We start from the raw sequence: 21,785 nt of genomic DNA on the forward strand, positions 1-21,785 counted from the left end.
CTGAAGGCTGCAGCTGAAACAGAAGGGGGGGAGGTTTTTATGAACTCTTTGAAGAGGCTTTGATAAATCTGTTCACCCACACAGCAGCTGTCACCTCAAAATAACCCCCATAATCTGTGACACTCGCTCCTTTCACCCCAAAGAGACTCGCTGAGTCATTTAGATGCACACAGACGCTACTGTTAGACTTTCTGTCACAAATATTTAGATTTAATCAAAAAAGAACCCCCCAAAAATAGCTATCTCTAAGCCTGTTAGCAGTGGCTAGGTATTTTGTTGAGAAGGGATATATCAGAATATATAATAACTGTAAAAAATATTCCCCCCTTGGATGTTTAACCATTTTATTTACTCAATCATGGTCAATATAATTTGGCTATTTAAACAAAAACAAAAACGCTCTTTTTACGTCAAAATGACTGAGTGACCTCATTCAACAGAGGTCCAACCAATTGGTGTTAGTAGTCTCACATTTAGTGAAATGGGGATCACTACTGTGAATGTGTCTCAAGTGATTGTAGTATAAAGACACCTGTGTTTGGAAAGTCTAGTCACTGGCTGATCAGTATTCCTGGCTACCATTACACCATGAAGACAAAAGAACACCCCAAGCAAAGTATAAGTCAGGGATGGATGGATCATCCAAAAGTATGGCACATGTGTAAATCCACCAAAATCAGGCTGTCCTCACAAACTAAGTGACCCTGCATGAAAGAGACTAGTGAGAGAGGCCACCAAGACACCTGTGACTACTCTGAAGGAGTTTCAGCAGCTGAGGTGAGAGAGACTCTGCATACAACAACTTTCGCCCAGGTTTTTCACCAGTCAAAGCTTTATGGGAGACTTGCAAAGTGTTTAAGAAAACTCATTAAATCTTGACTAGAGTTCACCAAAAGGCATGTGGGAGACTCCATGGTCAAGTGGGAGAAAGTTCTTTGGTCTGATGAGGCCAAAATGGTGCTTTTCAGTCAACATATAAGATGAGTTGTTTGGTGGACACCACGAACACACCATCCCCGCTGTGAAGCATGGTGGTGGCAGCATCATGCTGTGGGGATGCTTCTTGGCAGCCAGTCCTGGAAGGCTTGTAAAGTTAGAGGGCAAAATGAATGTGGCAACAAATAGGAAAATCCTGGAGGACAATCCTGTTCAGTCTACAAGTCACTTATTTTACATTACATGTATGAATTTGTCATTTTCTTGTAGAAATCTGCTTTCACTTTGACATTAAAGAGATTTTTTTGTATTTTTTTTAAATCAAAAAAGCTAAATTATATTGACCATGACTGATAAATAAAATCAAAAACATAACAGTGAAAATATTTCTTTTTTTTGTGTGTTTTCAACATTACAAAGGTCAGGTTTTTATACACTTAAATTGACATTAAAATGGTTGAATTTCTTAGATGTAATCAAATTTTGATATTTATGATAAGGTCTGATCCTAATTTCAAAGATCAATGCAAAAAAAAAATGGAATTTTTTCTGTGTAGTACTTTTTTATATTCATGTATGGCCTTCATTTTTGGCCAGTTACACCCTAAATGTAACGATTTATTAAGTCATAAACTTAAAAAATGTATAAAAATCAAAGATGCTGCTCATAATTAACTTATTCAAGGCTGTTTGGCCATCAGACAAGACCCTATGTTTGGCAGACACATCACCACAAACACACCATATTCACTGTGAAGCATGGTGGTGGCAGCATCATGCTGTGCGGATGCTTCTCAGCAGCCAGTCCTGGAAGGCTTGTAAAGGTAGAGGGTAAATTGAAAGTGGCAAATATGGAAAAAGGAGGACTTTGTTACAGACTTTAAAGGGGTTGAATATGTATTCAGTTACTTATTTTACATGAAATATTTTTATCCAGTTGGTATTACTTCATAGAAATCTGTTTTTACTTGACATTAAAGAGATTTTAAAATATTTTTTGTCAAAAAAGCCAGATATATTGACCATGATTGATTTATTAAATCAATTAAAGGGGAAACATCCAAGGTTGTGAATCATTTTTATAGGCAGTGTTATTACAGAAGATTTACATCCCAATTGCAGTAAAATACCAGCACAAATATCTGCAAATATGATACTGATTCTTTCTGAACTATACCACCATCCAGTCTTTGGGTTGTACCACATGAAGCAGCTGGGATGGACTTAGTGTCATTGAACAGGAAATCATTTTATTCAATCTTATTTGTCCCATCAGACATTTTTGAATGCGCAAAACACAGGAGAACCCAGGCTGACCACATCTCCCACAATCCACTGCTATGCAAGACTTGTGCTCACTTCCTCAGGGTTACATGCCTGGATTACTGGGATAATTTAGGTTGAACTTCATAGATTAAAACTGAATTAAGTTTACTGTGGATTTATTTTTAAAAGATGACTCCCACCTTGAATTCAGTGTTGACTATGTTCTGTGTTTGGTCCCTGTTTATTGCATTACCATCATCCTCTCTGCTGATGCATAGAAATATTCTCACTCCTGTTAGCGGCTGTTTGATTTCCTGACTCCCGATTGTTTGCAGAGGCCTTGAGGATTCCTTCAGAGACAGATCTGTTCTCCTTCTCCGTTTTAACCTTGTGCTTTGAAGCTGAACTGTTCACAAAGAAAGCCCTGCCAGGTCTCCACTGTAAGCGACACAAACATGAGAGCTGTAGGAAAAAGACGCATGTTTGGAGGAGTGATGGAGCTCCAGGAAGATAATGTGGAGTTTGTTCTCATCAGATGCAGTTCTAATGTCGTTCTGAGCAGCAGAAAGCGACACTCTCTTTAAAAATACTCCGCTCTATGATGCTCCGTCTGCTGGGAATCTCCAGAAGGAGTCAGATGGATTAAAAAAGGAAACTTCACGTCTCTGTTTTGTCTTCTTTTTCATGAAAGCATCCCACGGCAGGGCTCCGCTTTGTCAGTTTGATTATTCTTTACAACTTTTTTCAATAGAGACTGCAAAACAAACACCTCTCCACACATTCAGGCATTCACACATTACAGCTGGCTAAACACCAGATGATTTTAGGCCTGACTTTTTAGTTTTCCTGTGATAGCAAGTACATTTCAGTCATTTTCTCAAGATTTGACCTTATTTATCTTCTCTTTTTGGGATAGCAAAGCTGGTTTTCCCCTGATAACGAGTTAATTCTGAAGAAATTACCAAAATTTCCATGTTATCTTAAAGGTATGCATGCCCTTCTATAACTATGTGCTTTTCAAACATGTTTGCAGAGTTTCCATACTGTTGGCAGAAATCCGGCAGATAAAAATATTAACAGCCAAAATGTCTGGTTAAAAATGTCAATTACCAGATAAGTAAACAGTGAATAATGATAGTTTGTGTTATCTACAAGATATGTTGCAAGAATCCAGTAATATAAACTTAAAGTAATTTTATTATGACACTTTTTTGTTGTGGTGCTGGGGTTGTTTATCTACTCTGGAAGCAAGCACATGACTAATTTATAGTCATTAAATCAACTCAGATGACATAAAACAACGCCTATCTCAAGGCAAGTTAAGAGTTACTGAAAACTATGCAATGAAATTTTGGCTTGGACACTCTTAAAAAGAGATGATTAATCTCAATGAGGTTTTCCTGGTTAAATAAAGTTTAAATAAAATCGGCAGTTTGGAAGGATTTTGTGTTAGTCATCGCTGCAGGTAATGAAGAAGTCAAAAGAAAGGGAGCTGTAGATAGCTGTGAAGCATAAACAGCAGCTCTGCTTAGCCAAGAGCACCACCTCACTTCCCTGTAGCTGATTGTTCATGCTCTGAGTGTCCTGGCTAGTCAGCAGCAGCAATATAGAAAGAGCCATCGATGAGAGAAGAGAACTTTTGTCTTTCTACTCGAAATAAACCACGATAGTTGAATTAACTGTTCTTATGGAGGTTACAGTCGAGATCATCAGTTTATGAGGACTAATATTGGACAGCTCAATTTTTGTTTGGAATGCAGAGTTTTGTTTGTACGATTTGTTGGTGTTTTCAACGGAGGACAATACTTGGCTGTTGTCAGCCGCTAAGTTATGGTAGTGGCTAACGTGCTAACTAGGAGCTAAAAGTGCTAACGTAAAGCTAAGTGCTGTTCTTTATGTGTTAAATGTAGGCATATGTTTTGCAACTAACGTTATGCATGTAAAGAAAAGCGCTTCGTTTTTGGTGTTTAAACTTACACAAAGACAAAATAATGTATTTGCACGGTCATTTCCAAGATCTGGTCATGTGTAATATGTATCTAGCATACTTTAATAACAGGACAACAGTTACTCGGGTTTACTGTAGGCTTTCTCGGTCTAGGATCAGGTTCAGAAAGAAAAATGTTTCCTCTGTCCAGTTTTACACATACTTAAAGCAGGGTTTCTGATTTATGTATTTTGTTGCAGTTAAATGCAGGTTATTGGTCACACATGGCTATCTAAAGCAAATGTCCATTAGCTGTTCTGAATGGCCGAAACTGAGGACTAGCAATCACTTTGGCTGGGTCAGGGTTTAGCATCAGGATATACGTTGCTCGCATTGAGTTTGGCTGTCACACTAGATGGAAGAGTAAAGAACAACTCTGAGCTGCCAGTCTTATTGATCGTGGTCGTAGGGCATCCTGAACGTATTTTGGTCATGCCTGACGTTCATTTTTGGGCCAAACGTTTGACATCGGTCTTTGACACTGCAATTGGCAAATTTCATGCCATTTTCTTTTAGTCAGATCCGGTCTTAAGGAACAACATGCAGCTTGAGTGCAGCAGATTGAGTATCTCTGGTTTATTTTATTAAAAATCATCCAAAATGCTCCATCTGCCCTTGGTCTACCATGTTTTCAAAATAATTTATAATCATCTGGTGTGTAGTCAGCCTCATCTTTATGACTAGAATGAAAAACTCAAACATTTGCTGAGAAGAAACAGTCGACAGTTTGTTCACAACATGACGGGTTCTGTAAAAAGGAAACACTCTGAATCAGAGAGGAAGGATGTATAAAACGCTAGATGGAAATACGGGATCATCGGACAGACTGGAATGTAACTACAGGAGAATGAAAACGGTCCATCATGTTAGGTCCTGGTTGTCTTTTCTCTGGAATATTCTGTACAATAATGTACAAGAGTGATGGTCCCCGACCTCCAAAACACCAACATTTCCTCAAACGTTAGAGGGACTGAAGTAGATCCCTGAAAGTCAACAGATAATCCTAATCCAGCTGGGTTAAAGTTTGGTGTTTGGTCCGATGACTTCTGGATTATCCAACAAGTGGCTCCACGAGGCCGAGTCAATGAGGAACGCCCTTTGAGCGATCCAACACCCAAACTGTTTCAATCCAACTCTGCTGAGTCCGTCCCCTGTTGTAAGACGGTTTTATCCACCATTTTTCAGTCCTTCGTGGTCCTTAAATACTTCCTGTGCAACCTTTCCTGGTCACGGTCCATCTCAGTGTCCGCTCAACAACAACAAAACAAGCACAACTTCAGATTTTTGATAATATTTCTGTAGTTCTTCAGTTTTTTTCTCTTATTTTCAAGATCAAGACACCCATTTAAACACACGCACAGATAAAAAAAATACCCAGGAGACTGAAGATGATTGGACGGATGAAGACATGGTTGAGTTTTCTGTTTGTCGATCTGGTTTGTGATTCAGTCGGTCGTCTCATGGCGGACGCTCTTAGCAGACGGTGCCGTTCTCCTGTCTAGACTTGGGGCAGGTGGATCGGGGGATGGGCTGGACAGAGGGCGCCAGGGTGCAGAAGAAACCAGCGATGAGGGTGAGGCCAAGGCCGCCCCAGGCGCAGAACATGGACCAGCCGTAGCCGTGGCCGATGTCGTCGGGCAGACCATATAGGTACCGCGGGTAACGGGACAGCTCGAAGTTGATGCCGGCGACACAGGTGCAGAGGGAGATGATGCAGAAGGTTCCTGAAATGACAAAAGAAAATGTGAAACCTCTGTCAAATACAACCATGATTCCAAAAAAACTGGGTCACTATGTAAAATGTAAATTAAAACAATGTAATGACTGTTAAATCTAATAACCCATATTTCATTCTTAATTGAACATAAACAAATCAAATGTTGAAACCGAGATGTTGTACCATTTCATGAAAGATATTAGCTCATTTGAATTTCATGGAAACAACACATCTCAGAAATGTAGGGATGGAGTTACAAAAGCCTGGAGAAGTAAATGGTACTAATGAAAAACAGCTTGGGGAGCCTTTTGTAACTAATCAGGTTAATTGCCAACAGGTCAGTAACATGACTGGGTATAAAAGGAGCTTTTTGCAGAGGCAAAGTCTCTCAGAAGTGAAGATGGGCAGATGTTCATCAATCTGTGAAAAATTGTATCAGAAAAATGTTTCTTATGTAAAACTACAAAGACTTTGAATTTCCCACCATCTACAAATCAGAGAATCTAGATCAACCTCTGTGAGGAAGGGACAAGGCCGAAGGTCAGTATTGGATGCTGGTGATCTTGGGGCCCTCAGGTAGCCCTGCATTAAAAACAGGCATGATTCTGTACTGAAAATGGGCTCAGAAACCATTGTCTATCAACACAGTTGGCTGTACCATCCACTAATGCAAGTTAAAGCAATCATACAGCAATCGTATCATTAAAAGAAGAAGCCATTTGTGAACACAATCCAGTAACACTGCCATCCTCTCTTGTCCAAAGCTGGTTAAAAATTGACTGAGGCCAAATGGAAAACTGTTCTGTGGCCACGTGAATCGAAACTTGAAATTTTTTTGGAAACCATGGACGCTGTGCCCTGCAAACTGGACCATCTGGCTTTATTATTGTTTTTAATCAGTGCAGAGTTCAAAAGCTTGCATCTCTGATGGTATGGGGTTGCATGAGCGCCTGTGGCGTGAACACCTTACACATCTGGAAAGGCACTATCAATACTGAAGAGACTGAGATTTTAGAGCAACTTCCGCTGCCATCCAGACAATGTCGCTCTCAGGGAAGGTCTTGCAAATAGACATTGCTAAACCACACACAACTATCACAACATCATGGCTTCACAAATCCAGACCTTTCACCAATAAAAAACATTTGGAGCATCATAAAAGGAAAAATCTGGCAAAGAAGAACCAGAAGTGCTGTGAATGGGACAACATTCCTCTGCCAATACTTGGAAACTGGTCCCCTCATTTCCCAGAAAATTACAGCCTGAAGAAGAGGGAATGCTACACAATGGTAAACATGTCGCTACTTTTTAGAGATGTGTTGCTGCCATCAAATTAAAAATGAGCTATTATTTTCAGTTTCAAATTGGATGTTATTTATGTTCTATTGTGAATAAAATATGGGTTTAAGAGATTTAACAACCATTGCATTCTGTTTTTATTTTACATAGTGCCCCAACTTTTTTTGAACTGGGGTTGTATTTATATATAAGATTATTCATCTTTAATTGATGCAATCTGCCTCTGCTCTCCTCTCTGCAGCCTCTCCTCGTCTGTTTATTTCTGCAGCGTTCAGAGCTGCAGACATTAAATCCGTCCCTGTTTTGGGGGCCGTGTGGCCCTGCAGGCTGCTCGGCGGCATCCTGACCCGGCTTATTTCTGCTGCCTTCACTGCCAACAAATATAATTGACTTTTTAATTGCCTGTTCATTATACAACTGTAGGGCACAGCGCTAATCCAACAGCCATCATAATTGAGTGTGCAGCCGCCGCCTGCCAGAGCGCTGCATGTCACTGCCTCTGTTGGTGTAGTTTCTACTGAGTGTCCACTGGCAGAATCTGGGACACTCAGGGCAGACTGTGACTGTTTAGAGCTGTGGGAGCTGATTTCACTTTCATTCATCAGAGTAAATCAGAAACACTCACAGGTTTATGTTGAAAGCATGATAGCTGTCACTCTGGTCATGTTTCACTCATCAATTTACTCATCAATAGAGCTCAATACTTATGAAAAATACTGCAGAGGGATGTGACTGATCTCCCTAAAGAAGAGGAAGTGCTCAAGTTTCCCATTAAAACCATTAAACATAGAAGAGTGGAGTTTATTTGTCCCTCCCTGCAGTTCTCTTAATAGAAATGTGTTCATGTGTAAAACTAGGAAACCCTCTCAGCTGATGGATGGAGACAAAATTACACTGGGGAAATAAACCTAAAGTTACTGTATGAAGGATTATTTAATCCTCTTCTTTTATTTCTGACATAATTAAGATGATAAATCGACGTCTGACTCACCTCCCATGAGGAAGAGGAGTCCGGCCACGTACTGCATGAGTCCTCGGTCCCAGCAGCAGCCCAGCACGCCGATGATCCAGCCGAACAGGATGATGGCCACCGCCATGCCCATGAAGCCCGCCGTCATCCTCCGCAAGTCTGGCAAGACACAAAAGAAGAGGGAGGGTTAAACATCCAGGTATTTACCAGTAGGAAGCCGAAATAAATATTTTTAGAGGCAAGTGATGTCATCACCCTCAGATGGTGTAGAATAAATTGTTACTTTGAAGGTGGTAATGACCAAAAATGGCAGCATACATAAACTAAAAAAGCACTCGGAGAGCCCAGACCTCCACCATTAGCCCTATCTCCCAATAGTGAAGAATCCTTTCAAAAGTTCCTGGATCCATCCCCATATGCCCCCCACCATGACATTCACCGATTATTCCCTCCCTGGTGGGGTGGAAACATGGTGAGGTAAATTATTGGCTTCGCTATGGGTGGACTGTCATGGTGGAAGCATTGCCTGCTGGTGCCAACAGATGCACTCAGTCTCACCCATGGTCTCACTGGACGAGTGGAAGTCATGGCAGAGGGTGAATATTCCTCTATTCCTCCCAGCATTGTGAGTATTCTTGCTACAATTCGCTGTCTTTCTCTCTGTTACGCTCCGACTCGTCACCACGACCGGGCGTGCGTATTTCAAGCTCTATAAACTCCAAAACTTTGAATAGAAACACACCCAAAATGCTGCTGGGATTGAAGTTACTCATGTCTGCTCCTGGTGTAAAGATGTAATAGCACAGACCTCCGCCATTAGCCCTATCTCCCAATAGTACAGAATCTTTAAAAAAATTCCTGGATCTAGATGGTGATCCGGATCAGGCCCAAAATCGAATCAGTTCTTCCTTATGCCATTTCTGACATTTCCTGAAAAATTCCATCAAAATCCATCCACAACTTTTTGAGTTATGTTGCTAACAAACGAACAAACCAACAAACGGACAAACAAACAAACCCACCAGATCACATAACCTCCTTGGTGGAGGTAATAACAATAAAACTAAAATACATACATTTTCATCCAACTTTTTTTGCATACATTTTGAAATCAAGATCTGACCTGATCCTAAATATCAAAACACGTTAATTTTGAGGAACTCAACTGTTTCAGTGCCAATTTATATGCAAAAATCCTGACATATGTAATGTTTAAAACACAAAATTTCAATTGAATTACCTTGAAAGGGATAATTACAGCCTTGAATGGGTAAATAATGAGCAGCATCTCTGATTTTTATGCTTTTTTAAAATTTTATAATTTAAATTGTTACATTTAGGGTGTATTTAGCCAAAAATTGACCCATACATAAATATCAATAAAAGTACTAAACATAAAAAATTCCACTTTTTCACATTTATTTTTTAAAATCAAGATCAGATGATCATAGATACAAAAAAATATATATATTAAGAATTCAACCCTTTAAATGCCAATTAAAGTGCATAAAAACCTGAATTTTGTAATGTAAAAAACAGAAAAAATAAATTTTTTAGCTGTTAAAATTTGTCTTATTGATTTTATTTATCAGTCATGGTCAATATAATTTGGCTTTTTTGATTTTAAAAAGTACAAAAAATCTCTTTAATGTCAAAGTGAAAGCAGATTTCTACAAAAAATATCAATTAAATTAATATATGTAATGTAAAAGAAGTCACTTGTAGACTGAATAAGAATGCCCTCCAGGATTTTCCATATTTTGCTGCATTCATTTTACCCTCTACCTTTACAAGCCTTCCAGGGCTGGCTGCCTCGAAGCATCCCCACAGCATGATGCTGCCACCACCATGCTTCACAGCGGGGATGGTGTGTTTGTGGTGTCCACCAAAGAACACATGTTGTCTGATGGCCAAAAAGCACCATTTTGGTCTCATCAGATTAAAGAACTTTCTTCCACTTGACCATGGAGTCTCCCACATGCCTTTTGGTGAACTCTAATCCAGATTTAATATGAGTTTTCTTTTTGCCACTCTCTCATCTCAGCTGAAGCTCCTTCAGAGTAGTCATAGGTATCATGGTGGCCTCTCCCACTAGCCTCCTTCTTGCACGCTCACTCAGTTTGTGAGGACGGCCTGATCCAGGCAGATTTACACATGTGCCATGTTCCTTCCATGTCTTGATTTATTTACCTGAACTCCAGGGGGATGTTCAGTGCCTTGGAAATTATTTTGTATCCATCCCCTGGCTTATGCTCTTCAATAACATTTTCTCTGAACTCCTTGGAGTTTGTTTTTTTTTTTTTTTTTTTGTCTTCATGGTGTAATGGTAGCCAGGAGTAATGATTAACTAGTGACTGGACCTTCCAGACACAGGTGTCAATTTACAATTTAAAATTATCACTATTTTTTTATAACAATGGCAATAAAAGTGTGTTTTACCACTAAAAGATCAGAGCTAAACCCATAAATCAGATTCATATAATCTACATATTTTACTGCCAAACAAATGAACATGTCTAGATTTATTTATAAGAAACTTCACTAGTAAACCTGGTCATGCTTTTCTCCTCCTCCTCATGCTGTCCTCTACCTGAATCCTCCCCAATTCTCCCCTAGCAGAGCTCTCCATCCATGACTTTCTAATCTCCTCATAGAGGTGGGTTGGGGGGGGGGCAGTTTAGCTCGGAGCTCTTCTTCTCCTCTTTATAATGTTCAGCGTGTAGCTGTCTCTGTCATTACTCTCCTGCAGAGAGAGCTGCTGTCCTCATGGCCTCATTTCAACTCCGTCTGCTGCGGTGTGTCCTCTTTATACCATAAAAACATTCAACATACTGAACTTTAAATAAAGACGAGTGAAAACACAATATATTCTTAATTGAAGCACAAAAGCATTCAAAAGGTGCAATTTTCTTTGCTCCCCAACTGCACATAAAATTATAATTACTATTATCATTATTATAATTTAAAGATGCGTAATGTAGCATGGATATTTAGTGCCTCTTTCACACTGATCCCACTCACAATAGGTGTAGCATAAAGAAACCTGTGTATGGAAGGTCCAGTCACTGGTTAATCAGTATTCCTGGCTTCCAATGCACCATGAAGTCAAAAGAACACTCCGAGCAACTCAGAGAAAAGGTTATTGAACAGCATAAGTGTAAGTAAACACTGCACCAAAAACACACCATCCTCACTGTGAAGCATGGTGGTGGCAGCATCATGCTGTGGGAATGCTTCTCAGCAGATGGCCCTAGAAGGCTTAAAAAAGTAGAGGCCAAAATGAAGGTGGCAAAATAGAAATCCCGGAGAACAATCTTATTCAGTCTGCAAGAGAACTACAGATTGGGAGAGATTTTATTTTCCAGCAACATAATGACTTGAAGCATACAGCGAAAGCTACACAGAAATATTTCAAGACAACAAGGTCAGTGTTCTAGGGTGGCCGAGTGAAAGCCCAGACCTCAAGCCAATAGAGAATGAGTAGGTGGACTTGAAAAGGGTTGTTCACAGCGGATCCACGTGCAGCCTGACAGGGCTTGAGCGGTTTTGCAAAGAATAATGGAGTACAACTGCAATGTCTAGATGTGCAAGCTTGATTGAGACCCATCCATACATACTCTGTGCTGCGATAGCAGCCAGAGGTGTGTCTACTAAATACTAACTTGAAGAGGGTGAATATAATTTTAGTCAATGTAGAGAGATTTCTGAATTTCTCTGCCTGTACACTGAAGGAGAATCTCTCTAAGAAAGTAATGTGACAAAATCAGCATTTCTGCAGAATTTATGAGGATGTTGGGTTCTTTACATGCAAACGCTGACGTCGGTGCCTGACATCATGAGGAAAGAGTCCATGTGGAACTTCCTGTCAATCACACATAAAACCGCGGTGACTGCTGACCTTTGCAGTGGCACCATGTGACAGTCAGCGACACTGCTGAGACACAAAACGTCAAAACATGCTCCGTTTCATACATGAATGGATTCAGATTAAAGGCTTCCTCTTTTATTTTATAAAAAAATATGAAATATTCTCCACCTCAGTTTTTCTTTAAATTTCTTGATTTACTCAAAAAATCATTTTAGTGAAACTGAGGGCTGTAGTGAGCACTAACAATTATTCCAACATGTATTTGTTCTTGTTAATGAACATCATCTAAGAATGACAGTGGCAGAGGTCATAGTGAGTTGTTGCTCTACATTTTGACCGATGTTTAGTCTCGTTCTGCGGCCTGCCTGTAACTCCGTCTGTCAGCTCCAATCAGCACTCAGCTCGTTCTTTATCATCCTCCAGGTCACCAAGTGACCACAGCACGTTTAAGGCTGAAGACAAATCCCTTGCAGTCAACTCGAGGAAGAGGAGAGCCCTCTGGCTAATTATGTCATCTGTTTCCATGGGACATTGTCGACCTTTGTCTGCATGAACAAGACAGCCGATTGTAATGCTTTTGAAATACAGAGCTTAAAATAAGAACCCTGATTGATTATAAAGCAGAAAATGATCAGATCAGATGGGACGTAATCAAACAGCTGATTGGTATCCTACCTGCAGAGAAAAGTAGAGACGTGAGGGAAAGGGGGCAGGGGAATTAAAAGCCAGGAGAAGGATGGATGTCAGCAAGTTTGTGACATGCTGCAGGAGCATCAAAATGAAAGCACACAGAGAGGCCGAGCTGTCTGCCAGCAGATGAGTTTTACTGAATGAGTGATCTCCGGCCAAACAGAGCTGATTCAAAGCCTGGACACATGCTCACTGATTGGCAATTACTGATGATTAAAACTCTGGCACTGACTTAGAAATACAGATATCATTTACATACAAAAGTGATTAAAATACTGTAAAACTTCAAATGAATGGCTATTCCAGTTCAAGGCTGGTCTTTTTTTCCTTGTCTGGTGTTGCTGCATGTTTGGCACATAAAGGAAGCATTCAGTTAAGAGGCCAAACTGTGTTGAAATGGCTTGTGGATCCACTTTGAACAATTTATGTCAATCCTGGCCTCCTTCTCCTGGTAGTTCCAGATATTGATCCTATCTCTGCTGGGAATCAGCCATGTGGACAACAAAAACTCAAACCTAGTAAACAAACATAGAACTGGTTTTTGTAGTTTAAATGTTTAAACAATGGACCATCTTCCCAGTAAGACTCATCTTCCCTGTAACACTTGCAGGACACACTCTTGCCCTGAGACCTGAGGGGACTCTGTAGGGGGGTCACAGGTAATAAAACCAATTGAGACCCCCCCATATCATTGCCTATGACTAGCCTTGCATAACAGCTGCCTTCCACTGTTGCTCTGTTTTCTTAGCTTTAGCTTAAATTGTTGCGCAGTCAGCAACCAGCTGGTCAAGTACAAAGAGTTTCTTCATCCTTCGATGTCATCTGGACGAAAGTGCGGCAGAAGGCCAATCAGAATCTGAAGAAGGACACACAAGTCTTCTCCCGCGAGCAGGACAATACGAGCCCTGCTCTTGTCTTAAAGCTGAATTTTTATGGCACAAGGCTTTTAACTTGCTGGAACCGTGGAGGTACCATTAATGGACTAACCTCTGTTTCCTTCTGGATCTAGTTGGACACAAGACTCTTTTTTTGCTCCTTTTTGATTTTTGATCCTTGTCTTCAGGGTGTTGCCCTGTTAATCATTAATCTTGATTAATAATCTTATCTATAATTATAGTAATAATTCTTCATATTTCAACAATAACCAATAATTCTAGCATTATAACCCCAACAACTTCTTACTGTCTGTTCAGGAAATTGTTCATAATGTGCAATCTCTTGTTATTTTAGGTCATCACAAATGCAGGCCACCTTCCCTTAGTGTTTGAAATTGCTGGTCTCTTTCCTTTTCCTGACATTGCTTGCTACATTTTTGTTGTCCTAAAAATTGCAAGCTTGTGTTGATCATCCATCCATCAATTATCTACACCACTGATCCCATTTGGTGTCACGCGGGCTTCCGTTAATCCCAGCAATCACTCAGAGAGAGGTGGGTTACACCTTGGACTGATCACCCGTCAATCAGGTTTCAGCACCATGCTGTTACATCAATAACAATTGCAGTGGTTATTATGGTCTGGGCGTCTTGGGGTTCCATCCTACACAGCATGAATGCAGGTATAAAGAGCTTCAGGTTGAGTCTGCCATGCTGTGTTGAGACTCAGCTCTACATCACATCTCATGACAACACAGCGAGGTAAACAGCTGACCTGTATCTGCATATCGTTTAGCCCGGATTCATGGGTGACTGAGCCGTGTCAGCTCTGATGTGGATACCTCACAGAGGGATCTGATGCACGGTTTGATGCTCGTCTCTGCAGCTGTCGGCCTGTCTGTCGTGCTCTGTGGATCCTTAGAGGTTTATACAGCAGTCAGAATTCAGGCCGAGTGTTCGTGCTGTCAGGCGCCATCCATCCTGCTGCGTTTCACCACGTTTCATCCCCACAGAAGTTTGAGAAAGATGAGTGACAGATATACCCCAGGTTATACTGTGTGCACCCACCTGTGTGCAACGCTGATATTCTCAACAGAGACAATGCAATGAAGGAAGCAGAGCAATCCGAATCAGTCTGCCATACTGCCACACTTTTTATAGTTTTATGTCAATTTTACATCAAATGAGCCTGAAATTGTGAGCAACATAATCACTTTTGTGTGCAACAAAAATTTGCTTTGGTCCATAAGGTAAAAAAATCAAGATCTATACATAGAAACAACATGGATAATTGATAACTCCACATCTGTAGAGCATCTGCCCAACACCTTAGTCGTTGTAAATGGAAGAAGAAAATGAAAATGAAAACAATCAAGAACGGTCAGATACAAAGAGAGAAGAAACAACGATGTTCTGGCGACACGTAGACTAAATACTCACATTAAGAGGAATTATGAAAGGAAAAAAAAAGATATAGAAAGCTGTTTTAGTTTGACTGTTTTTAATATTATTTCAACCCCTTGTTCTCCTGTACTAGCACACACAGAGGTCTGTCTGTCCAAATCTCCTTGTGACTTTAAATTCATTTTAATTTGTGCTTCTTGGGAAAATTTGATATTTAGTCTCTACTGTTATTGGGATTAATAATGCTAAGGAAGTTACAAGTACAGAAGGACAAACATGTACCAGTAAAAACTCATTTTAATATTTATCTCCCTATTTAATGTCAAAGTAAGACACCTGGGCTCCTGGGTGTGATAAAAACTTTCTTAAACATAATTTCAGGAGGCCTGGCATTTAGTCTATTTAAAAAAAAAAAAGATCAAATAAACTTAGATTATTATGAAATTATCTTGTTTTCCCCTTTTTTTCTATGTTTTGTTAAAGCAAAAATTTGTTTAAATTCTATTATCAGATTGTACTAGATCAAATCATACCAAACTGAATCATTCTGTATTTTAATGGATTGTCAGTGAATCAAATCATAGTCTTCAAATTGAATCATCTTGAGAAGGAGAGATTCACACCCCTAATGATTAATTAACATAATTAATGTTTCCAGTCTTGATCACTACTGTTCTAAACATTGCAGGCCTTATTGTTTTAGGTCCTGGCATTAAAAGCCACACTATTTTATGACCTCATATTTCTGGCCCTATTATTTGAGGTCTTAAAATTGCTAGCCTCAACATTTCAGGTATTGACATCGCAGTCCTCATTATTTAGATCCTAACACTGCTGGTCTGATCATTTAAGGTCCTAACATTGCTGTCCTCATTGTTTAAGTTCTTGACATTGCTCATCTCATTATCTTAAGTCCTGACATTGCGGATATTATCTTTTAAGGTCCTGACATTACAGGCCTCATCTTTTTAGGTCTTGACATTACTGGTCTCATAATTCAAGCTCCTGACATTGCTGGCCTCATCTTTTTAGATCCAAACATTGCTAGTCTGATCATTTAAGGTCCTTACATTGCAGGGCTCATCTTTTTAGGTCTTGACATTTGCTGGTCTCATAATTCAAGGTCCTGACATTGCTGGCCTCACTTTTTTAGGTTCTGACATTGCTGGTCTTATTATTTGAGGTCATGACATTGCTGGCTTCACCATTTGAGGTCCTGACATTGCTGGCCTCATCATCTAAGTGTCTGACATTGCTGGTCTTATTATTTGAGGTCCTGACATTGCTAGCTTCACCATTTGAGGTCCTGGCAGTGCCGGCCTAATCTTTTTAGTGTTGTCTTTTAGTGTACCTTTAATCTTAAAAAACAAATTTTCTTTGTTTGGTAAAAGTAAAAGAGCAGTTATCAACATGTGTAGTAGAATATAATTGAAGTCAGATTTGTATTCAACTTCAACATCTTTGCCTTTTTCTGTCCAGCATTAAAATACGGTTGTAACATTAACAATAGTCATTGTTCTTCAGTTGCTGTTAAATAGCTGGGCTGTTGTTCCTTGAGAGAAACAATAGAAGTCGACATAAATGACAGAAATAATGAAATGTTCAATAGAACAATAATTTTTAACAGTAAAAAAGCAGAATGATGGAATAATAGAAGGACCAGATGATCATAAAAAATCGCTGTCTTTATATCCTCATATTGGATGACTGAATAACTGTGGACAATAACTTTGCTCATTTGTTTACTGTATCAGCATTTAACAGACCACTGTCTGCCTGCTCTTTTCTACTCTTTAATAGCTTCTATTGTTCAACTCCAAGCCGCAATTCCCTTTTAATTACGTTCTCTGCTCCAGGACCGATGGCCCAATCAAACATTATTTCATAAAAGGGAAATGGCTTTTGTTCCCCGTGTGGGAACGTTATTCTTTCAGTTAGATTGAGAGGAAAATGTCCCGTCTGTAACAGCTCCAAGATTGCCTGTTAATCAGTGGTTTGCCTTGGATACTCCCCCACACTGTTACAATGAACGGTGTGGCAACACAGTGTGCAACTCTAGGATGTTTTTTTTAGGGAACAATAAGTGTTGGAGGATCTTCAGTCTGTGACCTTGACTACTCCCACTCAGCTGGATTCACCGCATCCAGAGAAAGAGGATTTATTTTTCTTTGTCAAAAGGAGACAGAGACCAAAAAACACCCAAACAACTTCTGCAAATATTGGACTGGATGTCACACAAGTTGTATTTATCTCCTATTTTAGTGCCCATATTTGAAGTTACTTAAGTTCATCAGTACTATGCTGCTGACTCTGGAGGCTTGAAATACCCAGAAACGATCCAGTTTCCAAGTTCACTGCCAACAAACAAACAAACAAACAAAAAATCCATTGGACATATGCCATAAGAAATTCCCATTTTAATTAGTGATGCTCCTGGGCAAAAACAGCCTTTCCCCACCATTTTTTTAGATCAAAACAGAGCTAAACTGTGTTGTTCCTACCAGATGTTATCACACTGATAAAATCACATGAAGATCCAGAATAAGTTCAGTCATGAAGACTCAGCGTTTTCACATTAAGTTTGAGCCTAATTCAAATGCATACTAACATTTCTGCTGTCATTTGTCAAATCTGTCATTGTCTGTTCAGAAATCAGATGTCTCGTCACCTGGCCACTTCTAACTCATACCATGAGGGGATCTGAAGTCCTTGCACACCAGATGCTTTTTTTTCGTGTGGTTTTATTTTTTTAAGAAATTATTTTTTTGAGCATGTAGTGAGTCAATGCAAGCTTTCACATCAGCAACGTAATTTCACTGTACGGAATAGTGGCTGATAAACCATGGTTGATTTTCTAAAGTTTCACTGTGCGTAAAAGAGATGATGCATTTCGGTTTACCAGATAATAGTTCAAAACCCACTGCCGACCTTCACAGCAAAAGCAATGAGTTTAGATGATTTTAAAGCTGTCTGTTATAACTTCTGTTTGTTTTATTGTCAACCTGGGCCTTAACTTCAATCTTTGCTTCAAAATGCAATTATTTAACCTTTTTGCAACAGTACTTCTTTTCCTATGTACAGTAGGTACATTTTTTTCTAATGACATTTCCACATTTTAGCAATGAAATTGCTAAAATGTTAAAGTTAGGTTAGCATCTTGCTTTTGGATTATAAAGAGACTCAGCATTTCTTCATGGGCGTGTTGGTAGGGTAAGGGTTGGCTAGGTTTAGCTTGTTGCTGTCAGTCATATTAGCATCCCGCTTTTGGATTATAAAGCGACTCAGCATTTCTGCATCGGTAGAGTTAGGGTTAAAGGTAGGTTTAGCATGTTGCAGTGGTTTACATTAGCATGACTGCATTTCTGCATTGGCAAAGTTAGAGTTAAGGGTAGGTTTACCATGTTGCCGTGGTAAACATTAGCATGACTGAGCATTTCTGCATAAGTGTGTTGGTAAAATTTAGGGTAAGAGTTAGGTTAAGCTTGTTGTTGCCAGTCATATAAGCATTCCCACTTTCGGAAAATGACTCAGCAATTCTGCTTTGCTAGGGTCCGTTTTAAAGGTAGCACGTTGGCCGTGGTTTACATTAGCATGACTCAGCATTTCTGCATAAGCCTGTTAGTAATGTTAGAGAATAAGTTAGGTTAGCATTCCCACTTTCGGATTATAAAGTGACTCAGAAACTCTGCTTCTCTAGGGTTAAGGTTAAATGGTAAGTTTAGAATGTTGTTATAGTTTAAATTTGCATGACTCAGCATTTCTGCATAAGCCTGTTAGTAATGTTAGAGCGTGCTGGTAAAGTTAGGGTCAAAGTTAGGTTAAGCTTGTTGTCACCAGTCATATAACCTCTCCCACTTTTTGGATTTTTAAGTGGTTAGAGTTAGATTTAGCGTGTTGCGATGGTTTACATTAGCATGACTCAGCATTTCTACATAAGCCTGTTGATAGAGTTAAGGACAACATTAGACTACGCATGTTATTGTCCATATCAGCCAGCCTGTTTCTGGACTATTAGATGACTCAACATTTCTGTATACACCTGTTGGTAGAGTTAGGATTGAAGTTAGTCACATCAGCAGTTGGGTATTAGATTAAAAGTGATTCAGCATATCTACACTGGTAAAGTTAGGGTTAAGTTCAGGTTAGACATGTTGTCTTTGGTGATACCAGTACTCCCGTTTTAGTATTAAAAGGTGACTCAGCATTTCTGAATCAGTATTTTGGAAGAATAAGGGTTAAGTTTAGGTCAGACATGTTGTCATTGGTCCTATCAGAGGTCTCGTTTTAGTATCAAAAAGGGATTCAGCATTTCTGCATCAGCGTGCTGGTAGGTTTAGGGTTAAGTGTAGGCGAGGCATGTTGTCAGTCATATCAGCTCTCCAGTTTTTGTATTAAATAGTGACTCAGCGCTTCTAAATCTGCGTATTTGCTGCTGTCAGCATGTGGTCCTGTCACAGCATCAGCCTGCAGCCTCGGCTCACCGGGGAGGACGAATAGAGCTTAATTTCATTACCCCATGCGTACCGCCACCGGGGAGAAAACAATGGAGTGAGGAAATCAAATTATAAAGAAAGCGTGGCGAGGAGAGGGGTGGGGGGAGCGGGGAGAGGATGGGCAGCGGCAGGGCTGCGTGGATGTCTTTAAACATATGTGCTGTTTGCCGGGGACGCCCCCCCGCAGTGAAGCCTCCCGTGTTTCTCTGGGGTGGGGGCCATATGGGAGATTTCATGGTGTGTCAGTCCGCCGCAGTGTGAGGCCCCCTGCAGGGTGAGTGCATGGCCCCGGGGAGCCTGTTTACTGGAGAACATCGGACACGTGGGTCCCCAAAGAGCTGCCAGCTGTGTCGGGAGAAATATGAGAGTGATACTACAGAGGCAGGCTTTCTGCAGCTGTCCATCACTTTACCACGGAAACAGGACAAAAAGGAGAGAGGGGCCACAATCGCACCTAAGTCGGAAAATATGACAGAGCTCAGCAGAGAGGCTCCTGAAGTAAAAATATCCCTCATTTACAGATCTGATAATAATCCATCTTAAATTCATAGATATGGGTAAGTATAATACCCTCATATGAAGAACAAACATGGTTTATTCACATTCCTGGGGAAACAAACTACACTACCCATAATCCCAGAGCGGCACTGGAGCATCTCTGATTGGTGGAGACATCATGAAGACAAAAGCAACTCAAGTGAGGTGATTGAAAAACATAAGTCAGGGGATAGATGTAAAAAAATTACAAGGCACTGAACATCCCCCAGAGTTCAGTTAAATCCATCATCAAGAAATGGAAGATGGTGGCAGCATCATGCTGGGGGGATGCTTCTCAGCAGCCAGCCCTGGACGGCTTGTTAAGGTAGAGGGTAAAATAAATGTGGCAACATATAGCAACATTTTGAAGGACAATCTTATTTAGTCTGCAAGAGAAACACTACAAGGGAGAGGATTTAATTTCCAGTGAGACAATGAAGTGAAGCATACAGGGAAAGCCACAAATTAATGGTTTAAAGACATTAAGGTGGATTCCCTGAAGTGGCCAGAGAGGCACACCAGTGTGCCTAGCCTAACCATTTGAAAAGCACTGGGGTAGTGTTCAGAGGATTATAATGTCAGAAACTAATGGAAACTGTCCTCATGTCTGTGGTCTCTGAACCCATTAAGATTCAAAATGGTCTGGTAGTCAGCCTTAGAAAATTTAGAAGCCGTAATGGGAACAAAAGCTGGACGAGCGTGGTCATGATTGCTTTCAAACGAGGTCAGAAAACTCCCATCAAATGACAAAATGATGAAAATCTGCAGCTTCTACTCAATAGCTCAAATCTTGCAGCATGTGATGATCATAAAACAGAGAAAGAAACCATCTGGCGGACAGAATAAAGAAGCCTGATCCTCCCTGCCAGCCGGTTTGACAGATTCCTCTGCTAATGTTCAATATGATTCCTTTAAAAGGCTGGGAGAGGCCTGCACAGGCGCTGACAGCCAATCACCGCACAGCATCATTTAAACGTTGCTTCTGTGTTAATGGCTGTTTGTGCGTTTCTTTGACGGCTGCTCTGCTGGCCCCGCCGATAAAAACACGACTTCTGTGAGTCAGCGTTTTCTTTTTTCACTGAAGATTTTCTTAATCTTTCCAGGACGGGTGCCAAGTTTGAGCGCCGGCGATGCTCTGGTCTGGACCCTGAGAGCTGCTCCGACAATTCAAAGGCAGAACGGGAAGCAGGAAGCAGACGGAGGCAGAGCTGGAAGAGAGGAAGAGAGACACTAAAAGCTCTCAGCCGCTAATATGTGCAGCTGCAGACACTGCAAGCATGGAAATGAGAGTGTCGCTCATTTAGAGAGGATGTTCAGAGCGGAGAGCTTAACGGAGACGCCGGCACAAAGAGGAAGTGACAGCATGGTTTTAGTTAACTCACACGCTCCTCTTCTCTCTAAAATATGTAAATGTGGCTCTTAGAAAAAGGTGAGAGCCAGTTAGGGATGATTTCACAGTGGCAGAATATCCACGTCTGCAGAAATGTCACAACCTGGAGAAATGTCAGGATTTACCCAAAGACCGCAGAGAGATTTAACCGTAAAAAAGACAGCACTATTCTTCTTTAGAGACCTAAGCATGGATGGAGCAGGGTTCATCCTCTGGAGGCCAAGACATCATTGCTTTAAGGCTGATGATTGTCATGAAACAAAGAAGTCAATCACCATTTTCACTCACACTGAGTTGACTTTTGACACCATTACAGAGCCCCCAACAGCAGCTCAGGAAACAGATTATAGAAAG

General features: G+C 40.4%; 1 protein-coding gene across 1 annotated transcript in view; it reads right to left on the reverse strand.

The window, feature by feature from the left end:
* Window positions 1-3,201: 3,201 nt before the first annotated feature.
* The window catches only part of tmem178b (transmembrane protein 178B), a 139,081-nt gene continuing 120,497 nt past the window's right edge, over window positions 3,202-21,785 (reverse strand). The window contains exons 4-5 of the mRNA XM_041780964.1: window positions 8,197-8,334; window positions 3,202-5,913 (exon numbers count right to left, since the gene is read on the reverse strand). Coding sequence (XP_041636898.1) covers window positions 5,663-5,913; window positions 8,197-8,334 — 389 coding nt within the window. The 3' untranslated portion in view covers window positions 3,202-5,662. The remainder of the gene's footprint in view (window positions 5,914-8,196; window positions 8,335-21,785) is intronic.

The sequence above is a fragment of the Cheilinus undulatus genome, linkage group 23, assembly GCF_018320785.1.
Source record: "Cheilinus undulatus linkage group 23, ASM1832078v1, whole genome shotgun sequence".
Taxonomy (NCBI): Eukaryota; Metazoa; Chordata; class Actinopteri; order Labriformes; family Labridae; genus Cheilinus; species Cheilinus undulatus.